General features: G+C 39.3%; 1 protein-coding gene across 1 annotated transcript in view; it reads right to left on the bottom strand.

The window, feature by feature from the left end:
- MAGT1 (magnesium transporter 1) overlaps positions 1-24,594 on the bottom strand; it is a 54,708-nt gene extending 30,114 nt beyond the window's left edge. Inside the window, exons 1-2 of the mRNA XM_004378896.2 lie at positions 24,316-24,594; positions 848-1,017 (exon numbers count right to left, since the gene is read on the bottom strand). Coding sequence (XP_004378953.1) covers positions 848-1,017; positions 24,316-24,513 — 368 coding nt within the window. The 5' untranslated portion in view covers positions 24,514-24,594. The remainder of the gene's footprint in view (positions 1-847; positions 1,018-24,315) is intronic.
- Between the last annotated feature and the right edge of the window lie 2,287 nt (positions 24,595-26,881).

Here is a 26,881-nt window from a genome sequence, read left to right as displayed (position 1 = left end):
TCAGAAAACAGTAAACTGAAACAAATAAACCATTGTTTCATGAAAATTTAAGTGAGATTATTCTCCATCTTGAAGATTACATGCACGATAAAATAATCTAGAAAAAGGAAAAATCTCTAAATCAATAAATTCAAATTCACAAAAAAGACCAGACTTACTGGTGTGACAGAGACTGGAGGAACCCTTGAGACTATGGCCCTAAGACACCCTTCTGAACTGGAACTAAAGCCATTCCCAGAGACTACCTTTCAGCCAAACCATAGACAGGCCCCTAAAATAAACAATTTAATACCCGAAAGGATTGTGCTTCTTAGAACAATCAATTACATGAGATCAAAAGGGTGACATTTTCCCAAAAGCAAAGATGAGAAGGCAGGAAGGGATAGAAAATCAGGATGGAAGGAAGAGGGGAGCCTAGGATAGAAATGAGGAGAGTGTTGACACATTGTGGGGAACAAAACCAATGTTATGGAACACTTTATGCACAAACTATTGAATGGGAAACTAATTTGCTCTGCAAACTTTCACCTAATGCACAATAAAAAATTAAAAAAAAAAAAAGCCTAGGAAACCCTATGTGGCAGTTCTATATTGGGTTCTATAGGATCACTATGTCGTAATCGACTTGACAGCACACACCAACAACAACAGCAGCAACAAATCAGACAACCAAGAACTGATGATAAAAGAGAAACAAACAGTATTATGTGTTACTACAGATATCCTAAGTAAGGTATGCATACTAATTATTCATATACCCACTAAACTGATTTGGTTCTTCTACAATTGAGAAGTGATTAAGATCTTATGAGTTATTTAATTTTAAAATGTAGTTGAAAGTTCATACTTGCATACGATACACTGTCTATGAAGTTGGAGAGCAGTGAACATGACAATAACGGAGTAGTTTCTTGGTGGGGCTTTAACAAGGCGACGGAACTTGTCTCCATTCATTCTTATTACAGGTCTTTTATTGGTCCATTCCATCAGCTGACTAACCTTCTCAGATAAAACCATCTAAAAAGACAAAGGGAGCATGCTGTTAATACACTCACTTGGCATTTAAAGTTCTTTTTAAATAGGCAACTTACTTAAAAACAAGACTAACAAACAGATACATACAAAATGTAAGAAATCTAAAAATGAAATCTGGTAGTTGGCCTGATGATAATTATTCTCAAAATTATATTCTTCCATAAGGAGGTTTAATCAGATATTACACTTTTGATGTGAACTATTATTTACTAATAAATAAAATAAAATAATAAAACCTTTCATTTGCCAAAGACTCCAAAAAATGTTGAGTTAAACCAATAGGTTAGTTTTATGTAAGATTTTGCTACTCTTAAAAAAAAAAAAAAGATACCATATGATCCAGCAATTTCAATCCTAGGTATATACACAAAGGAATTGAAAGCAGGAACACAAACAGATACTTGTATACCAATGTTCATTGCAGCACTTATTCTCAATAGCCAAAAAGTAAGAACCAACCCAAGTATCCTTCAACATATGAATGGATAAAGAAAACGTGATACAAATATACAATGGAATAGTATTCATCCAGAAAGAGAAATGAAGTCCTGATACATGCTACAACATGGATGAACCTTGAAAACACCATGCTGAGTGTAATAAATTAGTCACAAAAGGATGAGTACAGTATGATCCCAACTATATGAAATATCTAGAATAGGCAAATGTACAGAGACCAAAGTTTATTAGTGGTTACCAGTGGTAGGAAGGAGGGGGAAAGAGGGAGTCACTGCTTAGGGGGCACTGAGATTCTGTTAAGGGTGATGGAAAAATTTGGAAAATGGTAGTGGTGATGGTTGCACAACACGATGAACATAATTAATGTCACTGAATTGTACATGTAAAATATGTTGAAATGGCAAAAGTTTTGCTATATATATACTTACCACAATAAAATAAAAAGGGCTACAAAGAAACTAGAAGAGTTAAAATAATCTTGAAAACAAAGAATTAAGTGAGAGGAATCACTCTACCCAATTTTAAGGCTATAATAATCAAGACAGTGTGGTAACTGATGAAAGGATAGACACATACATCAATGGAACAGAATAGAGAACACAGAAATAGGCCCACATAAGTGTGACCAACTGATTTTTGACAAAGGTGCAAATGCAATTTAATGGATATGGGGTAGCTTTTTCAGCAAATGGTGTTGCTGAAATCAGACAGCCACAGGTTAAAAAAGAACCTCTAAATTGACACAAAAATTAACTCAAAATGAATCACATACTTAAATGTAAAATGTAAAACTATAAAACTTTTAGGAAGAAAACACAGGAGAAAATCTTCAGGATCTAGGGGTAGACAAAGAGTTCTTAAGACTTGACACCAAAAGCATGGTCCATAAAAGGAAAATTTTGATTGAACTTCATCAAAATTAAAAACTTTTGCTTTGTGAAATACCCTGTTAAGAGGATGAAAAGACAAGCCACAGAGTAGGAGAAAATATTTTCAAACCACAAATCTGACAAAGGACTACTATCTAAAATATATAAAGAACTCTTAAAACTCAACAGTAAAAAAGGCAAACAATTCAATTTTAAAAATGGGCAAAAGAAATGAAGAGTGATTTCACCAAAGGATCTACAGATAGCAAGTAAATACATGAAAAGTCAACATCATTAGCCATTAGGGAAATGAAAAGTAAGACCACAGTAAGATATCATTACATACCTGTTACTAAAATAAAATATAGCAACAACACCAAATGCTGATAAGAATGCAGACAAACTGAATTTCTCATACTTTGCTGGTGGTAATGTAAATATAGCAGAGCCACTCTGGAAAACAGTTTGGTGGTATCTTAGATATCTAAGGCTGCTAGAACGGTAATACCACAAGTGGATGTCTTTAAAAAACAGAAATTTATTCCCTCAAAGTCTAGGAGACTACAAGTGTGGGGGCTTGTGTGTTGCTGTGATGCTGGAAGCTATGCCACTGGTATTCAAATACCAGCAGGGTCACCCATGGCAGGCAGGTTTCAGCTGAGCTTCCAGACTAAGACACACTAGGAAGAACAATCTGGCAATCTACTTCTGAAAAGAATCTGTCAGTGAAAACCTTACGAATAGCAGCAGAACACTGTCTGATACAGTGCCAGAGATGAGTCCCTCAGGTTGGAAGGCATTCAAAACACGACTGGGGGAGGAGCTGCCTCCTCAAAGTAGAGTTGACATTAATGATGTGGATGGAGTCAAGCTTTCGGGACCTTCATTTTCTGATGTGGCATGAATCAAAATGAGAAGAAACAGTTGCAAACATCCATTAATAATGGGAACGTGGAACGTACGAAGTATGAATCTAGGAAAATTGGAAATTGTCAAAAATTAAATGGAATGCAGAAACATTGATATCCTAGGCATTAGTGAGCTTAAATGGACTGGTATTGGCATTATGAATCGGACAAACATGTAGTCTACTATGTGAGGAATGACAACTTGAAGAGCAATGGTGTTGCATTTCATCGTCAAAAAGAACATTTCAAGATCTATCCTGAAGTACAATGCTGTCAGTGACAGGATAATATCCATATGCTTACAAGGAAGAACAGTTAATATGACTATTATTCAAATTTACACATCAACCGCTAAGGCCAAAGATGAAGAAACTGAAGATTTTTACCAACTTCTACAGTCTGAAATTGATTGAATATGCAATCAGGATGCATTGATAATTACTGGTGATTGGAATGCGAAAATTGCAAACAAAGAAGGATCTGTAGTTGGAAAATATGGCCTTGGTGATAGAAATGATGCTGGAGATCACATGATAGAATTTTGTGAGGCCAATGACTTCTTCGTTGCAAATACCTTTTCTCACCAATATAAACAGTGACTATACACATGGACCTCACCAGATGGAATACACAGAAATCATATTGACTACATCTGTGGAAAAAGACGATGGAAAAGCTCAATATCAACCAGTCAGAACAAGGCCAGGAGCAGACTGCGGAACACATCATTAATTGTTCATAGGCCAGTTCAAGTTGAAACTGAATTAGAACAAGTCCACAAGAGCCAAAGTACGACCTTGAGTATATCCCACCTGAGTTTAGAGACCATCTCAAGAACAGACTCGACACGCTGAGCACTAATGACCAAAGACCAGACAAACCGTGGAATGACATCAAGGACATCACACATGAAGAAAACAAGAGGTAATTAAAAAGATAGGAAATAAAGAAAAGACCAAAATGGATGTCAGAAGAGACTCTGAAACTTGTTCCTGAACGCTGAGTAGCTAAAGTGAAACGAAGAAATGATGAAGTGAAAGAGCTGAACAGAAGATTTCAAGAAGACAAATTAAAGTATTATAATGACATGTGCATAGAGCTGGAGATAGAAAACTGAAAGGGAAGAACATGCTCAGCATTTCTCAAGCTGAAAGAATGAAAGAAAAAATTCAAGCTTTGAGTTGCGATAGTGAAGGATTCTACAGGGAAAATACTAAACAACGCAGGAAGCATCAAAAGAAGATGGAAGGAATACACAGAGTCACTAAACCAAAAAGAATTGGTTGCCGTTCAACCATTTCAGGAGGTAGCGTATGATCAGGAACCGACGGTAGTGAAAGAAGTCCAAGCTGCACTGAAGGTACTGGTGAAAAACAAGGCTCCAGGAATTGATGAAACACCAACTGAGATGTTTCAACAAACGGACAGCACTGGAAGTGCTCACTCATCTATGCCAAGAAATTTGGAAGACAGCTACCTGGCCAACTGACTGGAAGAGATTCATATTTATGCCTATTCTCCAGAAAGGTGATCCAACAAAATGCGGAAATTATCGAACAATATTATTAATATCACACACAAGTAAAATTTTGCTAAAGATCATTCAAAAACGACTGCAGCAGTATTTTGACAGTGAACTGTCAGAAATTCATGCTGGATTCAGAAAAGGATGTGGAACCAGGGATATCACTGTTGATGTCACATGGATCCTGGCTGAAAGCAGAGAATACCAGAAAGATGTTTACCTGCGTTTTATTGGCATTCAACTGTGTGGATCATAACAAATTATGGATAACACTGTGAAGAATGGGAATTCCAGAACACTTAATTGTGCTCGTGAGGAACCTGTACTTAGACCAAGAGGCAGTCGTTCAAACAGAACAAGGTGATACTTCATGGTTTAAAGTCAAGAAATATGTGTGTCAGAGTTGTATCTTTTCACCATACCTATTCAATCTGTATGCTGAGCAACTAATCCGAGAAGCTGGACTCTGTGAAGAAGAATGGGGCATCAGGATTGGAGGAAGACTCATTAACAACCTGCTATATGCAGATGACACAAGCCTGCTTGCTGAAAGTGAAAAGGACTTGAAGCACTTACTGATGAAGATCAAAGACCAAGCGTTCAGTATGGATTACACCTCAACATAAAGAAAACAAAAATCCTCCCAACTGGACCAATCAGCAACATCATGATAAATGGAGAAAAGACTGAAGTTGTCAAGGACTTCATTTTACTTGGATCCACAATCAACACCCATGCAAGCAGCAATCAAGAAATCAAAAGACGCGTTACATTGGGCAAATCTGCTGCAAAAGACTTCTTTAAAGTGTTGAAAAGCAAAGAGGTCACCTTGAAGACTAAGGTGCACCTGACGAAGCCATGGTGTTTTCAATAGCCTCATGTGCATGCGAAAGCTGGACGATGAATAAGGAAGACTGAAGAAGAACTGACGCCTTTGAATTGTGGTGTTGGAGAAGAATATTGACTATACCGTGGACTGCCAAAAGAATGAACAAATCTGTCTCGGAAGTAGTACAACCAGAATGCTCCTTAGAAGCAAGGATGGCGAGAACTACGTCTCACATACTTTGGACATATTATCTGGAGGGATCAGCCCCTGGAGAAGGACATCATGCTTGGTAAAGTAGAGGGTCAGCGAAAAAGAGGAAGACCTTCAACGAGATGGACTGACACAGTGGCTGCAACGATGGGCTCAAGCATAGCAATGATTGTGAGGATGGCTCAGGACCGGGCGGTGTTTCATTCTGTTGTACACAGGGTCACTATGAGTTGGAACCGACTCGACGGCACCTAACAACATCTCTATTCAACCACAGAAATATATGATCATTCCAACAAAACATACATGTACTTTGCATTATTTATAAATATGTGAGTTTTCTTTAAACAAAAAGTCTTTAACAGACTTTTTCCAACAATGCCTATCTAAAAAATTTATAATATTCTTCTTCCTGTTTACTAATGGACTGAAAAGGCCAAATTTCCAGGTTTTCCATACCCAAATATTTTATTAAGTAGAAGAAATTCATTCAAAGGAAATACACATTCTTTTTAAAGCTTTTAGAAAATGGCATTATCATCTCAAAAGACTCTGCTTAATGCAAGGTCACTTAAGTTATTTCATGATTTCATTTTCTTTAAAATGAACTGAAGACAGATTACAGCATGAGATGAACTAGTTTTAAACTTTTGCAATAAAATTACATGAACATAGCCTGGAACATGAGAATTAGAAGTTATAATCCTTATTTACAATGAAGTTTCAATATTTTAAAGTAAGCCTATGTTGAATTGGTTTTACAGAGAAATTAGTAGAAATACAAATAGAAGTATTATTTGAAATGCCTAGTGTATGTCAGGCAGCAACTTCTCTCTTTACAGAGTATATAATTTAGTTCAACTATCAAACAACACTATGGCCTTCAACTGTTGAGTAAGCAAAATCAAGGACGTTAAGTAACTTGCCCAAAGTCCCACAGTTAGTAAGACACAGAGCTGGGATTCCAACAATCCATGATCATTCTAAACTAGGGTTAATAAACAAGTGACACTATTGGTATTTAGGGCCAGATAATTCTTTGTTGTGGGGAGCTGTCCTGTGCATTGTTGGATGTTGAGCAGTATCCCTGGCCTCTACCCACTAGACACCAGTAGCACCCCGTCCCCAGCTGTGACAATCAAAAATGTCTGCAGACATTAGCAAAAGACCCTGGAGGGCAAAATGCACCCCCCTCCTTGAGAACACGGTTGTAAACCAAAGAGAATTTTCATAGTATGATTTAGGTTTTTATAATTTTATCATGTATTTTACAATCTTTTCATTTTTTATCATTATTGATCAGGATACAACATGAAAGAAAGATCTGGTAGTAAAGAAAGTAAACCAAAACTTCCCACAGCCACTCTTAGCATAATGGATAATAAATTTTCTAGACCCGTCCTTCTCAAACTATGGTATAAAGTAGGTTGTTAAAAATGCAGATTTCTTGGTTTCAGCCCCAAATAAATTAGATTCAATAGGTCTAGGGGTAGTACCCAGGAATACAAATTTTAACATTTAACCCCAAGTGATTCTTCATGTACACAAAAGTTTGTGAACTACTGTTTATATTTACATAACTCATTTTTGTTTTTTATTGTGGAAAACATGTATAACATAAAATTTGCTATTTTAACCATTTTTAAGTGTACAATTCAGTGGCATTAATAATATTCACAATGTTGTGCAACTATTACCACTATTTACAAAACTTCATCACCCCAAAAACCCTGTACCCATTAAACAATAACTCCCGATTTCCCCCTTCAGCTAGCCAATTTACTTTCTGTCTCTATGCATTTGCCAATTCTAGATTTTTCATGTAAGTGGGATCACACACTATTTGTCATTTTGTGTCTGGCTTATTTCACTTAGCAAAATGTTTTCAAGGTTCATTCACATGGTAGCATGTATCAGAACTTCATTTCTCTTTATGGTTGAATAATATTCCATTGCATGTATATACCATACATCTATTCATCTGGTGAAGGACACTGGAGTTTTTTCTACCTTTTGGCTATTGTGAATACTGCTGCAATGAACATTGGTGTACAGGTTTCTGTTTGAGTCCCTGCTTACAATTCTTTTGTGTATGTACCTAGGAGTGGAATTGCTGGGTCTTAAGATAATCCTATGTAGATCTTTTGGAGGAACCACCAAATTGTTTTCCACAGCAGTTGCACCATTTTACATTCCCACCAGCAATGCACAAGGGTTTCAATTTCTCCACATCATCGCCAACACCTGTTATTTTCTGGGTTTTTTTTTCTTTTTTTTTTCCTTCCTTAACAGCCATCCTAATGGGCCTGAAGTGGTATCTCTTTGGGGATTTGATTTGTAATACTCTAATAACTAATGAAGGAGCCCTGGTGGCACAGTGGTTAAGAGCTTGGCTGCTAACAGAAGGTTGGCAGTTCAAATCCACCTGCTGCTCCTTGGAAACCCTATGGGGCAGTTCTACTCTGTCCTATAGGGTTGCTATGAGCTGGAATTGGCTGTACGGCAACGAGTTTGGTTTTTGGTTTTACTTTAACATCACTATCTAGAAATTGCATTATCTGAGCTTCCACAAGAACAGTTTCTGTCAATTTATTTTGTTCTTTTGAATAGGCCATACTTTCCGGTTACTCTGTATGCCTTGTGATATTTTGTTGAACATTAGACCTTGGAATATCATAATGTGGTGACTCTGGAAATTAGACTACCTACTTCCCCAGGGTTTGCTGTTTATTTTTATTGTTGAAAGCTGTAGTAGTCTGTTTGTTTAGTGACTTCTTCTACTTTTGCAAAGACTGCATTCCTGATCATGTGTGGACACTGAAGTCTCTCTTCCTTAGCTTGTGTTCACCTTGTGTTTTGACAGAGATTTCTTTTAATGCCAAGTGTTGGTGGGAAATTAAACCTCTCTCAGTCTTGCAGCTTGGCTCTGTCCCGTGGCACTCCTTCAACACTTAGCCAGGGTTGCCCTGAGCCTAGGGATCACCCCAAGGTGAAAGCACATGGTCTTCTCAGGTATTTTATGAGCATACATCTTACCCTGGACATACATGTGGCTTTCTAAATTCTTCCATGGCTTACACAAGTGTTTTGTTTTGTTTTTTTTATAAATATTTGATTGTGTTTTTGGTGAACGTTTACACAGCAAATTAACTTCCCATTTAACAATTACTATACATATTGTTCAGTGACATTGGTTACATTTTTCACAATATGTCAGCATTCTCATTATTCCCATTCTGACTGTTCTGTTTCCATTAATCTAGCTTCCCTGCGCCCCTTACCTTCTCATCTTTGCTTCAGGGTAAATGTTGACTGTTTGGTCTCATATAGATGATTATTTAAAGGAGCATGGTACTCATGTGTGATATGGTTTATTTTATAAGTCAATCTGTTATTTAGCTGAAAGGCGACCTCTGGTAATGGCTTCAGTTTCAAGTTTAAAGGGTATCTCGGGGTGGTAGTCTCAGGGCTTCTCAAGTCTCAACCAGTCCAATAATTCTGGACAGTTTTAGGAATTTGAGTTTTGTTCTACATTTTTCTCCCATTCTGTCCAGGACCATCTATTGTATCCTAGGTCAGAATGGTGGGTAGTTGTAGCCAGGTACCATCTAATTCTACTAGTTTCAGGATAGATGAGGCCGTGGAGTAGTTTCTTCTTTGAGTCTTTGGTTTCCTTCTTTCTCTTTTGCTCCAGATGAGTACAGACCCATAGTTGTATCTTAGATGGCCACTTACAAGCTTTTAATACCCCAGATGCTACTCACCAAACTAGAATGTAGAACATTATCTTTATGAACTATGTTATGCCAGTTGACCGAGTTGTCCCACGAGACTATGGTCCTAAGCCTTCAAACCCAGTAAACCAATCACACGAGGTGTTTGGTTATAACTAGGAAGCATCCATATGTAACTGTGCCCCTTATGTGCTTTATCATATATATGAATATATATGTAGCACACACAAACATGTATATACATGTACTTACAGATACACCTATACATGCACACCCATATACTCACATGTGCCTTCCTATACATATATGTGCATCCATATCTACCTATGTACAGGTAGTTCTCAACTTACAAAATATTCAAGTTACAATGAACTGTACTTATGACCATCTGTTGTTTTTATACACCTTATCATTAGTAATACATACTATATACAATGTTGTAGTGTGTAATTTGCTGATGTTATCATTCTCAGTGTTCACTCGCAGATGTTCAATTTTACGATTAACTGTTCCAAACACTGCCATATAGATTTAGTTTTATAAACTAAATCAGGGGCTTCAGTTGCTTGAAAACATACACCCAAATGCTGATTGCTTTGCTAAAGTCAATAGGCAGATTCAGGTAGCAGTAGTTTTTTTAGTATGTATGCAAAGGCATTCGACTATGTGGATCATAACGAATTACGGATAACATTGTGAAGAATGGGAATTCCAGAGCACTTAATTATGCTCATGAGGAACCTGTACATAGATCAAGAGATAGTTGTTCCAAAAAAACAAGGGGATATTGCATGGTTTAAAGTGTGCATCAGGCTTGTATCCTTTCACTATACTTATTTGATCTGTATGCTGAGCAAATAATTCGAGAAGATGTACTACATGAAGAAGAACGGGGCAGCAGGATTAGAGAAAGACTCATTAACAACCTGCCATATGCAGATGACACAACCTTGCTTACTGAAAGTGAAAAGGATTTGAAGCTCTTACTGATGAAGATCACAGAGACTACAGCCTGCAGTATGGATTACACCTCAACATAAAGAAACAAAAATCCTCACAGCTGGACCAATAAGCAACATCATGATAAACAGAGAAAAGATTGAAATTGTCAAGGACTTCATTTTACTTGGATCCACAATCAACACCCATGCAAGCAGCAGTCAAGAAATCAAAAGATGCACTGCATTGGGTAAATCTGCTGCGAAAGACCTCTTTAGAGTATTAAAAAGTAAAGATGTCACCTTGAAGAATAAGGGGCACCTGACCCAAACCATGGCATTTTCAATAGCCTCATATGCACGCAAAAGCTGGGCAATGAATAAGGAAGACCAAAGAAAAACTGACGCCTATGAATTACGGTGTTGGTGAAGAATACTGAATATACCATGGACTGCCAAAAAAAACAAATCTGTCTTGGAAGAAATACAGACAGAATGCTCCTTAGAAGCAAGGATGGAGAGACTACATTTCACATACTTTGGACATGTTATCAGGAGGGATCAGTCCCTAGAAAAGGACATCATGCTTAGTAAAAAGTAGAGGGTCAGTAAAAAAGAAGAAGACCCTCAATGAGATGGTTTTACACCATGGCCACAACAATGGGCTCAAGCATAACAATTACTGTGAGGATGGCTCAAGACCAGGCAGTGTTTCGTTCTGTTGTGCATAGGGTCACTGTGAGTCAGAACAGACTCGATGGAACCTGACAACAACAACACGTATGTATGAAAATATATCTGTAAGTTTATATTTCCAACCCCTAAAGACAAATAAAGATCAGATTTATAAAGATACTGATAATAAAAGGCAATAATAATGAACACTAAAAAAAAAAACAGAGGTATTTGACTTACGTCAGAACGACTTACGACAGAGTCATTGGAACAGAACCCCGTCCTAAGTCAGGGACTACCTGCAACCATATACATATTTTTTGGTTGTTATTACTGCTGTTGCAAAATTGTATATGTTCCAGCATTTATACACAGGTGCTTTTGAATGCTGCAATTTACCAAGGACCCTCTTTCCCTGGCTTCTTCTTCCAGTCCTTAAGCAACTATTGTATGCTTCAGTTGCACTCTTTAGCCCCAGGGCAGCTACAGGTAGTTACAGTTTTTGGACATTGCCTGCCATTTTTCTGCCCCGTGAGGGCTCTGTGACAGGCCAGAGACGAGTGCCTTGCATTAATCCTTCAGGGAGCCTCCATACAAGTTAGAACAGACACACACAATAATTTGAGAATAAAGTCTGTTCTGGTCCCTCTGCAGTCAGAGACCAAGGTCTCTCTCTGGGAATGTGAGCTACTGCTGCTTAAAACAGTGTCTTAGATATATCTAGCACTGCTATAACAGAAATAGCACAAATAGATGGCTTTAACAAACAGAAATTTATTCTCTCACAGTCTAGGAGACTAGAAGTCTGAATTCAGGGCATCAGCTCCCAGTAAAGGCTTTCTCTACCTGTCGGTTCTGGGGAAAGGTCCTTGTCATCAATCTTTCCCTGGTCTAGGGAAAAGTGTAGGTACCCAGGTACAAAGGATGCACTCTTCTCCTGACTCTTCTTTCTTGGTGGTATGAAATCCCTCTCCTCTCTGCTCACTTCTCTCTTTTATATCTCTAAAGAGATTGACTTAAAACAACCTAATCCTGTAGCTTGAGTCCTGCCTCCTTAACATAACTGCTGCTAATCCCACCTCATTAACATCAGAGATAGGATTTACAACACACAGGAAAATTACACCAGATGACAAAATAGTAGACCATCACACATTACTGGGAATCATCACCTAGCCAAATTGATACACGTTGTTGGGGGACACAATTCAATCCATAACTTTCCACCCTTTGGCTCCCCAAAATTCATGTCCTTGCCATATGTAAAACACATTCACCCCATCATATCATAGTAAAAGTCTTAAATCAACTCCAAGTCCAAAATACAAAAATTCCTCTTCATCTGCTTCCAATGTACAATGGTGGAACAGGCACAAGCTAGACATTTCCATTACAAATAGGAGAAATTGGAGGGAAAGAAGGGATAATAGGCACCAAGCAAGTCAGCAGAACACATTACATTAGCTCTCAAGGCTTCAAAATAATCCTTTGTTCTCTGAGACCATTTACACAATGGCCCTGCCCTTCAGACTCTAGGTATTGGCCACTCCCTCTGGATTCTGGGTGGAGGACCCTCGGCCCTGGGTTTCAGCTCTGCCTTCCAAGCCCACTGGAATGGCAACACTACTCCCTCCCATTTGGGCTGCCCCATTCTCCTACTCCATCTGAGTGACTACTCCACCCTTTGAGACTGTGGCAGCTCTCCTTCCTGTCGTTCCTTGTCTCTTCAGCTTCTGCTTCCTGGTTCCTTGGCCTCTCAGCCTCTCAGGACTCGCTGCCCGCCTCTGCCCTGCTGGGGCAAGTGTTCCAAAAGCTCTTTAGCTCCACTGATAAGTGCCTGGAGGTACCCCACTCTGCCAGGAAGCCTCCTACCAAAGGCACTCAGCTCTCTCTCTCTCCGTGGGTTGGCTCCATTGCTGTCTCACGCCAGTCTCCTGGTTCTGCTGCTGCCGTTTCCCTGCTGCTGCTTCTCGCTGTCTGTGCCATCTCCATATAAGAGCTCTCCTCATTTCCTTCTGAGTCCTCACCAGAATTGTCTTTGATGTCCATATTCCATCAACAGTCTTTTCAATGCAATCTAGGCTTTTACCGTTAGGCACTTCAAAACTCCTCCAGCCTCATTCACAGTTTCAAAACTGCTTCCACATTTAGGTATGTGTTAGAGCAGCACGCCACTCTCTCGGTACCAAAGCCTGTCTTAGTTATCTAGTGCTGCTATAGCAGAAATACCACAAGTGGATGGCTTTAACAAAGAGAACTTTATTCTGTCACAGTCTAGGAGGCTAGAAGTCCGAATTCAGGGTGCCAGCTCCAGGGGAAGGCTTCCTCTCTCTGTTGGCTCTGGGGGAAAGTCCTTATCATCAATCCTCCCTGATCAAAGAGCTTCTCAATGCAGGGACCCTGGGTCCAAAGGACGTGCTATTCTCCTGGCTCTTGTTTCTTGGTGGCATGAGGTCCCCCCGTCTCTCTGCTCACTGTGATGGTTAAGGTTGTGTGTCAACTTGTCTGGGCCACAGTTCTCAGTGGTTTGGCAGTCATATGATGTTGTAATCACCTCCATGATGAGATTTGATATAATGTGATCACCTCCATGATGGGATCTGCTGTGAGTAGCCAATCAGTTGAAAGGGAGTTTCCTTGGGCGTGTGGCCTGCATTGAATATAAGTGGACATTCTGGCAAGGCTCATGGGCTTTTGCCTGCTCTGGATCCTGCAGCTAGCTCTTGTTTGTCTGACCTCTGGTTCTCAGGACTTGAGCTAGCAGCTTACCTGCGGTCTTGCCTGCCAATCTTGGGATATGTTGATCTTCGCAGCCTGTGAGCAAGAGCCCTGTTCTCTGACCTGCTGATCTTGGGTTCGCCAGCCCCTGAAGTTATGTGAATCAGGAGATGCCTCCATCCTGACCCACGGACTTGGAACATTACAACTTCTACAACAGCATGATCCATTTCCTTGATATAAATTTCTTTCTCTCTATATATATTTATACACTTTACTTGTTTTGCTTCTCTAGAGAAACCAGCCTAAGACATTGACTTACAAAGGAGTTTCGCTCTGATGACTCCTTTGGAAGTCAGTTCTGACATAAGTCGAATGCCTCTCTTTTTAGTTTTCATTATTATTGCCTTTTATTATCAGTATCTTTATAAAGCTGATCTTTGTCTTTGGGGGTTGGAAAAATTACATATAAGCTTACAGATATGTTTTAATACATACATAAAGCCACTTCCATCGAGTCGATTCTGACTCATAGCGACCCTATAGGACAGAGTAGAACTGCACCACAGGGTTTTCAAGGCTGTAAATCTTTACGGAAGCAGACTGCCACATCTTTCTTTGCAGAGTGCCTGGTGGGTTCGAATCACCGATCTTTTGGTTAGCAGCCGAGCACTTTAACCATTGTGCCACCAGTGCTCCTAATACATACATAAAACCAAAACCCATTGCCAATGAGTCAATTCTGACTCATAGCAATTCCATAGGACAGCGCAGAACTGCCCCATAGGGTTTCCAAGGAGTGTCTGGTGGATTTGAACTGCCGACCTTTTGGTTAGCAGCTGAGCTCTTAACCACTGTGCCACTAGGGCACACATATATACATAAAAAATATACAAATCATAAAAATTTAATCTGACAATGAAGAAGAGTTGGACAACGGTGGCATTTTGTTAGCTGCAGTAATAACTCCACTGGTGGAAGACTATGGATCATCTGGATTATCCCTGGGAATGGGGATGGTGTTTCTAAGTAAGAGTCGTCTGTATGGTCTTTTTCTTTTTGTCTTCGTATATTTCATGGTAACATCCTACTACTGCCCAAATCTGCCTGTCAACTTTAGCAAAACAATCAGTGCTTGGGTCCATGTTCTCAACCAACTGAAGCCTCTGATTTAGTTTAGAAAACTACATCAATAAGGCAGTGTTTTGAAAAGTAAATCACAAAATTGAATATCTGTGAATGAACATCTGAGAATGACAACATCAGCAAATTATGCACTGCAACAACATAGTACATATTACTAATGATAAGACGTGCAAAAAAAACTGGGCTGGGATCATGGTCTTGGGGGACATCTAGCTCAACTGGCATAACATACTTTATGAAGAAAATATTCTACATCCTACTTTGGTGAGTAGCGTCTGGGGTCTTAAAAGCTTGTGAGTGGCCATCTAAGATACTCCACTGGTCCCACCCTGTCTGGAGCAAGGGAGAATGAAGAAAACCAAAGACACAAGGGAAAGATTAGTCCAAAAGACAAATGGACCACAACTACCACGGCTTACACCAGACTGAGTCCCGCACAACTAGACAGTGCCTGACTACCACCACCGACTCCTATGACAGGGATCACAATAGAGGGTCCTGGACAGAGCTGGAGATAAATGTAGAACAAAACTCTAACTCACAAAAAAACACCAGACTTACCAGTCTGACAGAGACTGGAGAAACCCTAAGAGTATCGCCCCTGGACATCCTTTTAACTCAGTACTGAAGTACTCCTAAGGTTCACCCTTCAGCCAATGATTAGACAGGCCCATAAAACAAAACAAGACTAAATGGGCACACAAACCCAGGGGCAAGGACGAGAAGGCAGTAGGGCACAGGAAAGCTGATAATGGGGAACCCAAGGTGGAGAAGGGGAGAGTGCCGGCACGTCATGGGGTTGACAACCAATGTCACAAAACAATATATGTATTGTTTAATGAGAAATTAATTTGCTCTGTAAATCTTCATCTAAAACAAATTTAAAAAATAAAATTCTAAAAAAAAATTAAAAGCTTTTATCAAAAGATTTTACCAAAAAAATGAAAAGACAAGCTATCGACTAGGAGAATAACTTTGGAAACCAAATATCAGTTAAGAATCCAATACAAAAAGACAAATAACTCAATCAAAAAATAGGCAAAGGACTTAACAGACATTTCACCAAAGAGGACATTCAAATGGCCACCAAACAAATGAAAAGATGTTCAGCGTCATTAGCCATCAGAGAGATGCAAATCAAAACCACAATGAAATACCATTTTACTCCCACTTGGATGGCTAAGACAAAAAAAAAGAATTAAATAACAAATGTTGGCTATGATGTGGGGAAATTGGAATCCTTATCCATTGCTGGTAGGAATGCAAAATGATACAGCTGCTGTGGAAAACAGTGCGGCAGTTCCTAAAAAAATAAAAATAGAACTACCATATGACACAGCAATTCCACTCCCAGGTATAAACCCAAAAGACTTGAAATCAGAGACCCAAACAGATACTTGTACACCAATGTTCACTGCAGCACTATTCACAATAGCCAAAAGGTGGAAACAACCTAAATGCCCATCAATAGATGAATGGATAAGCAAAATGTGGTACATACATACAATGGAATACTACTCAGCCAGTAAAAGAAATGAAGTCCCAATGCATGCTACAGTATGGATGGAGCTTGAAGACATTATGCTGAGTGAAATAAGTCAATCACAAAAGGACAAATATTATGTGACCTCACTCATATAAAAAAACAAGAAAAGGCAAATATATAGAGACCAAAGTTTATCAGTGGTTACCAGGGGCAGGAGGGAGAGGGAGAAGGGGGTTACTGCTTATGGTAGGGTGGTGAAAAAATCGCATTGACTCAGGGTAGGGTTGCACAGCCGATTAATATAATTACTGTCAATAAGTTGTACACTTTTAAAAAGTTGAATTGGCAAAAGTTGTGTGATAGATATATTTAAGACAAAAGAAAAGAATAGCTGCTGATGCTGCTTATGTACAAACAAACACCTCAGGGGATTTGGTTCCTTGGTTTGGAGGTTTAGAGTCATGGTTGAAAGGGACATTCCAGTTAACTGGCCTAATATTGTGTTTATTGCTTTTATTCTACCTCCTAGTTCGTTGCATAGTGTCTTGGGTCTTAAAAACTTGCAAGTGGTCATCCAAAGCACAACAGTTGGTATCATGGAATGAATAGTGTCCCCCAAAAATATGTGTCAACTTGACTAGGCCATGATTCCCAGTATTTCGTGGTTGTCCACCATTTTGTGATCTGAAGTATTTGTCCTATATGTTTTAAGTCCTAACCTTTATCATATTAATGAGGCAGAATTAGAGGCAGTTATGTTAATGAGGCAGGACTCACATCTACAAGATTAGGTTGTATCTTGAGTCAATTTCTTTTGAGATATAAAAGAGACAACCTAGCAAACAGAGAGAGACCTCATTACCTAAGCAAGTAGAGCCAGAAGCAGAGCGTGTTCTTTTGACCCAGGGTCCCCAAACTGGGAAGCTCCTAGACCAGGGAAAGATTGATGACAAGGACCTTCCCCCAGAACCGACAGAGAAAGCCTTCCCCTACAGCTGGCACTCTGAATTCGGACTTCTAGCCTCCTAAACTGTGAGAAAATAAACTTCTGTTTGTTAAAGCCATCCATTTGTGGTACGTCTGTTACAGCAGCACTAGACAACTAAGACAGTTGGTTACTACTCACCTGGAACAACCATGGAAGGAAAGTCAGCAATAGGAGGAAGAAATGGAACATGTGGTTAATTGTCTCCATGAACTACTACCTCCTTTGCCATGAGATCAGAAGAAATGGATGGTGCCCAGCTACTGCTATTGAACATATTGCTCAAAGATTCTATAGAACAATCCTGATCAAAGGGAGGGAAATACAGTACAGCATAAAATTTCAAATTCTTATGTATTCCTGACTTTCTAGAGCCATGGAAGCTGGATGAACCCCCCAAAACTGTTGCCCGGAAATAATCTTTAAACCTTAAACCAAAAATATCCCCTAAAGTCTTAAAACCAAACAATAGTTTAGCTAAAGTAGTAATGAATGGCTGCCTTGAACACTGTGCTCTTTTAAGATCTATCTATACAGGATCAAACTCACAACAGTAACTGAAAAGATTATATAGGAAGCTTAAAGGGCAGTGAGTTTATGTTAATGAAGGAGGAACAACTCGGAAAAGGAGGGTGAGACTGTTGCACAACCCGAGGAATGTAATCAATGTCACTCAATTATACGTGTAGAAATTATTGAACTGGTGTGTGTTTTGCTATGTATATTCTCAACAACAATAAAACTTTAAAAAATTATTTTAAAAACATCACCAAAAAATCAATTGAAAAACATGTTAATACTGCAGAGGAACATGATCTTATTTTATTTTCTAATAATCACCTAATGTCTTCTATATGGCACTTTAAAGCACTCACTTCATTTGATTTTCACAAAAGCCAAAGAAATAGGTAATTTTTCCATTCTACCAATAAAGAAAATGAGACTCAGAGTAACTTGATAAAGATCCTTTGGGTTGCATTAAAGTACATGCTCTTTAAAATTTTGCCAAAAAAAATTTTTTTTGAAAACTGAAGACGAAAAATACAACTAATATGCCACTGTAGCATTATCATGACCATTTTTATTAGATTTCAGTGTGCTTCATACCTTCACCCTGTTTCATATTTAATATTATTTATTACAGATTCCAGAAGTAGGTAAAAATATGAATACTTTTATCAAAGACCATACTTTTTCATTTTTACCATGCTGCCTTCTCTAAAATAGCACCAGATGTGAGGACAAGCAACTTCCCTTCTACCACAGGGGGGATAAAAGTTACCATAAAAATGAAACAGCCACTGCAAAACAAACCTGTCTTAGGCTGGGTTCTCTAGAGAAGCAAAACCAGTAAAGTGTATAAATATATATATAGAGAGAGATTATATCAAGGAAACAGCTCATGTGATTGTAGCGGCTAGAACCTCCCAAGTCCGTGGATCAGGGTAGAGGCCTCTCCCAAGTCTCACAGCTGCAGAAGCTGGCAAGCCCAAGATTGGAAGGTCGGAGAGCAGGACTCCCACTCACAGGCTGTGCAGATCGATGAATCCCAGGTTCGGCAGATAAGCTGACAGCTCAAGTCCCAAGAACGGGAGATGAGACGACAGGAAGCAGCCGCAGGATCCAGAGAGAGCAAAAAGCCAGAACGTCTGCTTATATACAGATGCGCGCCACACCCCCAAGGAGATTCCCTTTCATCTGATTGGCTACTCACAGTATATTCAATCATGGGAGTGATTACATTAAAACATGGAGAATCATGGCCCAGCCAAGCTGACACACAGTCTTAACCATCACAAAACCTTTGTGGCCTAGTAGAGAGTATAGACTTTAGAGTCAGACCAGGGCTAGAATCTCAGCTCAGCCTCTTAGAGCTATGCATCTCTGGGCAAGCCCCAACTTCTTTCTTGCTCAATGTCAGTTTCCTCATCTTTCAAACAAAGTTAATATTTAACTCTGTACGGTTATTATGGGGATTATAGGTATATGAGGAATTCAATAAACATAAGTAAATAAATCCATGTCCCAGTGAAAACATTGTTAAAAGTATAAATAATAAGATAAGTAGGGTAGCATTCCATTTAACAATAGACAACTATAAGAAACTTGAGTGGTTTTTAATCATATTCATTTAGGAGAGGTGTCGTTTTAAAAACAATATTTAGATTTTAAAAACAGACATTATCTTATTATTTAATGCCAAATCTACTACAGAGTATAGACCATGAATTTTTAAAATAAAGTTTGCAAAATTAACAAAAAATAAGCATTCTGCAACAGAACACCTATATTTTTAAACTGCTTCTAAGTATTATCACTGTAATTAAAAAAAAAAAAAAAAAAACCAGTCTAAAACATTCCCAGGTAGAAGAAGAAGAGGTGAAAACTAAAACAACTTTACTACCTGTCATGGACTGAATTGTGTCACCCAAAAATGTCTGTCAACTGGGCTAGGCTATGATTCCCAGTATTGTGTGATTGTCCACCATTTTGTTATCTGATGTGATTTTCCTACGTGTTGTAAATCCTATCTCTATGATGTTAAAATGGGATTAGCGGCAGTTATGTTAATGAGGCAGGACTCAATCTACAAGATTGGACTGTGTCTTGAGCCATTCTCTTTTGAGATATAAAAGAGAAGTGAGCAGAGAGACATGGGGACCTCATACCACCAAGGAAGACGCATCAGGAGAAGAAATGTGTCCTTTGGACCTGGGTCCCTGCACTGAGAAGCTCCTAGTCCAGGGGAAGTTTGATGACAATGACCTTCCCCCAGAGCCGACAGAGAGAAAAAGTCTTCCCCTGGAGCTGGCACCCTGAATTCGGACTTCCAGCCTCCTAGACTGTGAGAGAATAAATTTTATCTTTGTTAAAACCATCCGCTTGTGGTATCTTTGTTATAGCAGCACTACATAACTAAGACACTACCCTACATTAATTCCATGCTTACTGACGAGAAAATCCAATTTTAGGTTGTAAAACCTAAGCAAGCTTGTGAGCAAAAGACTAGATTCCTGACTCTGCATGCACATAATTAAATAATTAGATGTTTATTGAGGACTTTTTTTTTGACAGACACTGTTGGGTGAGAGGGGAAAAATTTAATAAAAATCAATTTTTGCATTCAAGATGCTCAGTTTAATGGGAAAGACTGGAAGTATATAAATAATGACAATATGATGTGTGGAATTCAACTCAATTCACCTGAGGGAACCATGAAAGGCTTAGCTGAGGAAGAAAGTAATGTTTGAGCTAAGACTTGAAGGAAGAGTAGGAACCTTCAGGTGAATGCAGGTGGGAGGGAGACACTCCAGCAGAAGGTCCTGACGTGCAGAGACTTGAAAGCAAAAGAGTACAGATAGATTCAAGGAAGGCAGGAAAGTCAGAATGACTAGTACAGGGAAGAGCCTGGACTGAGATGAGTCTGGAAGTAGACCAGGGACAGACCAAGTTGTTGCTGTGTGCCGTCGAGTCAATTCTGACTCATAGCAACCCTATAGTACAGAGTAGAACTGCCTTATAGGGTTTCCTAGGCTGAAATCTTCCCAGGGGCAGGTCTCCAGGTTCTTCTCCCAAAGAGCAGCCAGTTTGTTCAAACCAGCGACTTCTCGGTTAGCAGCCAAGTGCTTAACCATTGCACCTCCAGGGCTCCTTGGGACAGACTACTGTTGCTGTTGTTAGGTGCCATCGAGTTGGTTCCAACTCATAGCGACCCTATGTACAACAGAATGGAAACTCTGCCCAGTCCTGTACCACCCATCTGCACAATCATTGCTATGTTTGAACCCATTGTTGCAGCCTCTGTCTCAATCTATCTCCTTGAACATCTTCCTCTTTTTTGCTGACCCTCTACTTTAGCAAGCACAATATCCGTCTCCAGGGACTGGTCCCTCCTGATAACACGTCCAAAGTACATGAGACGAAGTCTCGCCACTCTCGCTTCTAAGGAGCATTCTCGCTGTACCTCTACTAAGATGGATTTGTTCAGACAGACTATAGAGGCTCTCTTATACTTTGCAAAGTAGGTTGAAGGGTTTTTGAATTTTCACGTTAGCCCCATGGAGCAGTAGGAAGGATGAATTGGAGGGAGACCAGCTAGGCAGTTATTGCAACATACTTTCAACAGTGATAAGGGTCTGAATAATGGACATGAAGGGAAGGGAGTTAGAATCTGATTCCTTTTTTAAAATTTTTTAATTGAGATAAAATTCACCATTTTAACCATTTTAAAATGTACAATTCAGTGCTAAGTCTTTTTTAAAATGATCAACTTCTTACTACAGAACTGAGATAAAATTCACATAATATGAAATTCACCATTTTGCCATTTTAAAATGTACAATTCAGTGCTAAGTCCTTCTTAAAACGATCAATTTCTTACTAAGACCTTATGCTTCTAGTTCAGTAACGAAGTAAATGAATAAATATAAATTCACTGGTAGAATTTGTTAGCTTAAAAAAAAACCCTGGAAACAACTGAAATGTCCAACAGACGATTGGATAAACAAAATGTGATATATACATACAATAGAATATTATGCAGCTGTAAAGAGAAATGAAGTTCTGATGTATGACATAACATGGATAAACCCTGAAAACATTATGCTGAGCAAAATAAGTCAGTCACAAAAGAACAAATACTGTATGATCTCACTTATATAAAATAAGCAAATATATAGAAACTAAAGATTATTAATTGTTACCAGGGGTAGTAGGGAGAGGGGAAAGGGGGACCTTTTGTTTTGGGGGCATTGAGTGTATGTTAATGGTGCTGAAATATTTTGGAAAAGGATAGTGATAATGGTTGCACAAAATGCAAAATGTAATCAATGTCCATGAATTGTAAATGTGGAAGTTGCTGTGCTGGCAAATGTTTTGATGTGTGTATTTTCACCACATACACAAAAAACCTTCATGTTTTTATTTAAAAAGAATAAGTGGTAATTGTAAAAATTCATGTGATACCAGCATATAAGGTAAAAAGTGAAAGTGTTCCCCTCATTAACCATTCCACTCCCCAAAGATAGCCAGTTAACAAAGAGCTTGCTGTGTATCCTGGCAGAGGTTTCTCTATACACGTAAATTCCTTCCGTTAGAGTCGATTCCAACTCATAGTGACCCTATAGGACAGAGTGGAACTGCCCCATAGGGTTTCCAAGGTTGTAATCTTTAGGGAAGCGGACTACTATATCTCCCTCCCTTCCTAGAGCGGCCGATGGGTTCGAACCACTGATCTTTTGGTTGGCAGCCAAGTGCTTAACCACTGCGCGACCAGGCTCCTTCCCTATACATATACATACACTTATATATGGTGTCTTAATAAAAAAAATTAAAAGGCACTAGAAAATAAAATTATGTATTGCTCTGCATTTTGTTTTCCTCGTAACAATGACTTGGCAAACTAAAAAAAAAGAAAAAAAAAACAAAAAACGGAAACCCGTTGCCATCGAGTCATTCATAGCAACGCAGTACTAAATCCTTTTGAAAATGACCAAAACCACCAGATTAGAACTGCCCCACAGGGACTCCAAGGCTGTCATCTTTATGGAAGCAGACGGCCACATCGTTCTCGCGTGGAGCGGCTGGTGGCTTCGACCTGCTGACCTTTCGGTTAGCAGCCGAGCACTTAACCGCTGCACCACCAGGGATCCTTCAGTGGCTTGGAACTTCCTTAAAAAGCCCATCAATTTCTAGTTTCACAGTGTATTATCCTGCTCCATCATACCTTTGATAACTGAATATTTTTTAATTTTACTTTTTGTCAATCTACTAGTAACTCACTGTTTTCATTTGCTAGCTTATCTCTTCTTACGAAATAGTTCAAATATTCAGAAACAAAGGGAAGACAGTTTCTTAATTCAGTTCAAGTTGGCAAGCATCTGAGATATTTAACCACTATTTTAAAAATCGCACGTACATGTTTTGTGTACTAGAGGAAGCATATGATGTTCAGAAAATAGCATTAGACTGGCCGAACTAGGATTTTAATCATTGTTCTGGAGTAGTTAACTGTGTAAGCTTAGGACTCAGTTTTTCTCATCTATAAAATTGGAGCATTGGCATAAATAATCTCTAATAGTCTGTTAAATGTCTAAGATTATATGGCTCTAAAAAATGTTAACACGATGTTGAAATTCCTCTTCTTGGATTGCTTAATGGTGAGGAAAGAATATTATCTCTCCCCCACTTCCCAAAGCCTGTAAGTTCCACAAGGAGGGATCTCAGTTTTGTTTACTTATGTATACCAGGTGTCTAGAACAGTGCCTGGTACACTTGATATTTTGAATGAAAGTTGGTAAAACGCCACTGATAAATTACTTTCAAATAATTTTTTGGAAAATGTAATAAACCTGGCATAGTTTCACTCTTCAGTCTAATTCTTACAGTCCTGAAATGAAAATGCTACAAAAAAATATAGCTGTTAAACGTCCACGAAGGAGTTATATTTGCCGACAGCAGAAAGACGCTCAGATAGTCTACCCTCCAGACTTAAAGGCGAACTCCCTTCCCACCACGGGGCCCCAAACCAAAGAAGTGTCAAAACTCGTAGCTACATACATTCACAGGCTTATAGAAGCTGGCTGTCACCTACCCCTCCCCACTCTCATACTCTACATGCCCACAACACAAGGAGTTACAGCTCCTTCTCTGGCGAACCTCTTAACTCCGAAGCCGGCGGAATCGAAGCCATCAAAGGCACAGAACTGGCGGGGGAAGGAGGCGGGCAGGAGAGAACAGACTCTCTCAAGCTCCACTCTCATTGGGAAAAGCCCGTGTTACAGCAAACAGCATCCTCACCTCCTTCTTTCTTTGGGCTGAGGCCGAGGAAACCCCATAAATGAGCACCAGCGCCACCGCCGCGGTCGCAGAGACACACCAAAACCACCGACGGTCTGCCATGTTCGCTGCTCTCCCTCCTATAAGCGAAACTTTCCTCCCGCAAGGTCTGAGGGTGGGGCGTGAGAACAGGCAAACCTGCCCCTTGCCCTTCCTCATTGGTCCAAGTCAGCCCAGCCTGGCGAACCCTCGCATTACATCACAGAGCGCTATACTAGACGCCCGCTAAAAGAGAGTTGACTTCTAATTGGTCCCGGCTAGCCAATAGAAATGAACTAATCTGGAGGTTTTTCATTGGCCCGCTAAGGATGATGGGCCGTTCCTTTCATTTACGTGATAATATGCGCCTAGAGACTCTTGCAACACGCATGCGCAGTTGTGAAATATTGCGTGTTGTAATGCGAAGTGGCTTAAAGACGAGGTTCTGGCACCAAGTTACATAAAACGCAAACAATTCCAATAAACACACTAGTTATAAAAAAAAACCCAGCTAGTTATCATCAGGTTACAACTTGACTATAGAATGAAGGAAAATAGAAGGCTAAAAGTATAATAAATGTAGGGCAATGGAAGGTCCTGCACCTACGTACCCCGTTGTTCAAGTTGATTCCGACTCATAGCCACTCTACAGGACAGAGTAGAACTGCCCCATAGGGTTTCCAGGGAGCGGCTAGTGGATTCAAACTAGCGACCTTTTGGTTAGCAGCCAAGCTCTTAACCACTATGCCACCAGGGCTCCAAGGTTGATAAAAAGGGGTCTTTTTTCCAGACTCATTGTGAAGTCCTAGAAATCCACCTGTTTGGAGACATTTTCTAGAAAAATGGGACCTAGCCAAATGATTGATAAGAGCTACTGTAGTCCCTCATCTTGCCTCTACAGTACTTAAAATCAAAAAAGTAGAAGTAGGAATGCAAAAATTTACTTAATATCACTGAGGGAGAATCTTAAAAAATCAATTAACGGGAGTTCTTTGAATACCTTCTGTGTCCCAGAAACTCCGTCAGATACACTTACCAAAACAGAACGTCAAAAATTATAAAACACACTTTGTGTTTATTCATAGTTTTTTTTTTTCTTAATTTTTATTTTAGTTACACTGCTTGATCTACCACTTAGAGCACCAACCTAAATTACAGGTTATAGACAGCAAGTGGCTTCTTTTTTATTTGTTATTTTTGTTTCAGAGATAAGCGCAAAAGGTTGGAAGGCAGTATTTCCCGTCTTTAAAGTTTTTGTGGTCATAGTCGGTTTTCATTAAGCATCTAATTCCCCTATCTAAAAATAATGAAAATCCTACATAGCTGAAGAAGTTTCCATTTATTTGGTCCAGTTCTGTTTATCATCGTTGAAGATTATTCAAAAATGGTTGCAACAGTACATTTACAGATAACTGCCAGAAATTCGAGCCGGCTTCAGAAGAGGACGTGGAAGGATGGATATCAATGCTGATGTCAGATGGATCTTGGTTGAAAGCAGAGAATACCAGACAGATGTTTACCTGTGTTTCATTGACTATGCAAAGGCATTCGACTATGTGGATCATAACAAATTACGGATAACATTGCGAAGAAGGGGAATTCCAGACCACTTAACTGTGCTCATGCAGAACCTGTACAGAGACAAAGAGGCGGCTGTTCCAACAAAACAAGGGAATACTGCATGGCTTAAAATTAGGAAAGGTGTGCATTAGGCTTGTATCATTTCACCATACTTATTCAATCTGTACGCTGAGCAAATAATCCGAGAAGCTGGATTATATGAAGAAGAAAGGACATGGCATTAGAATCAGAGGAAGACTCATTAAGAACCTGCGATATGCAGATGTCACAACCTTGCATGCTTAAAGTGAAGAGGACTTGAAGCACTTACTGATGAAGATCAAAGAGTACATGTAGCCTACAGTATGGATTACACCTCAACATAAAGAAAACAAAAATCCTCACAACTGGACCAATAAGCAACATTATGATAAATGGAGAAAATAATGAAGTTGTCAAGGATTTTATTTTACTTGGATCCACAATCAACGCCCATGGAAGAAGCAGGCAAGAAATCAAAAGATGCATTACATTGGGCAAATCTGCTGCAAAAGACCTCTTTAAAGTGTGAAAAGCAACAACGTCACTTTGAGGACTAAGGTGCGCCTGACCTAAGCCATGATATTTTCAGCTGCCTCATACATATGTGAAAGCTGGGCAATGAATAAGGAAGATCAAAGAAGAATTGATGCCTTTCAATTATGGTGTTGGCAAAGAATACTGAATATACCACGGACTACCAGAGTAAGGAACAATTTTGTTTTCAAAGAAGTACAGCCAGAGTGCTCCTTGAAAGCAAGGATGCGAGACTTTGTCTCACATACTTTGGACATGTTATTACGAGGGACCAGACCTTGGAGAAGGACATCATGATTGGTAAGTTAGAGTGTCATCAAAAAAGAGGAAGACCCTCAATGAGATGGATTGACACAGTGGCTGCAACAATGGGCTCAATCATAGCAAAGATTGTCAGGATGGTGCAGGACCA

This window comes from Trichechus manatus, unplaced genomic scaffold (genome assembly GCF_000243295.1).
Source record: "Trichechus manatus latirostris isolate Lorelei unplaced genomic scaffold, TriManLat1.0 scaffold00060, whole genome shotgun sequence".
Classification (NCBI taxonomy): domain Eukaryota; kingdom Metazoa; phylum Chordata; class Mammalia; order Sirenia; family Trichechidae; genus Trichechus; species Trichechus manatus.
This window is presented reverse-complemented; position numbering and strand designations above follow the sequence as displayed.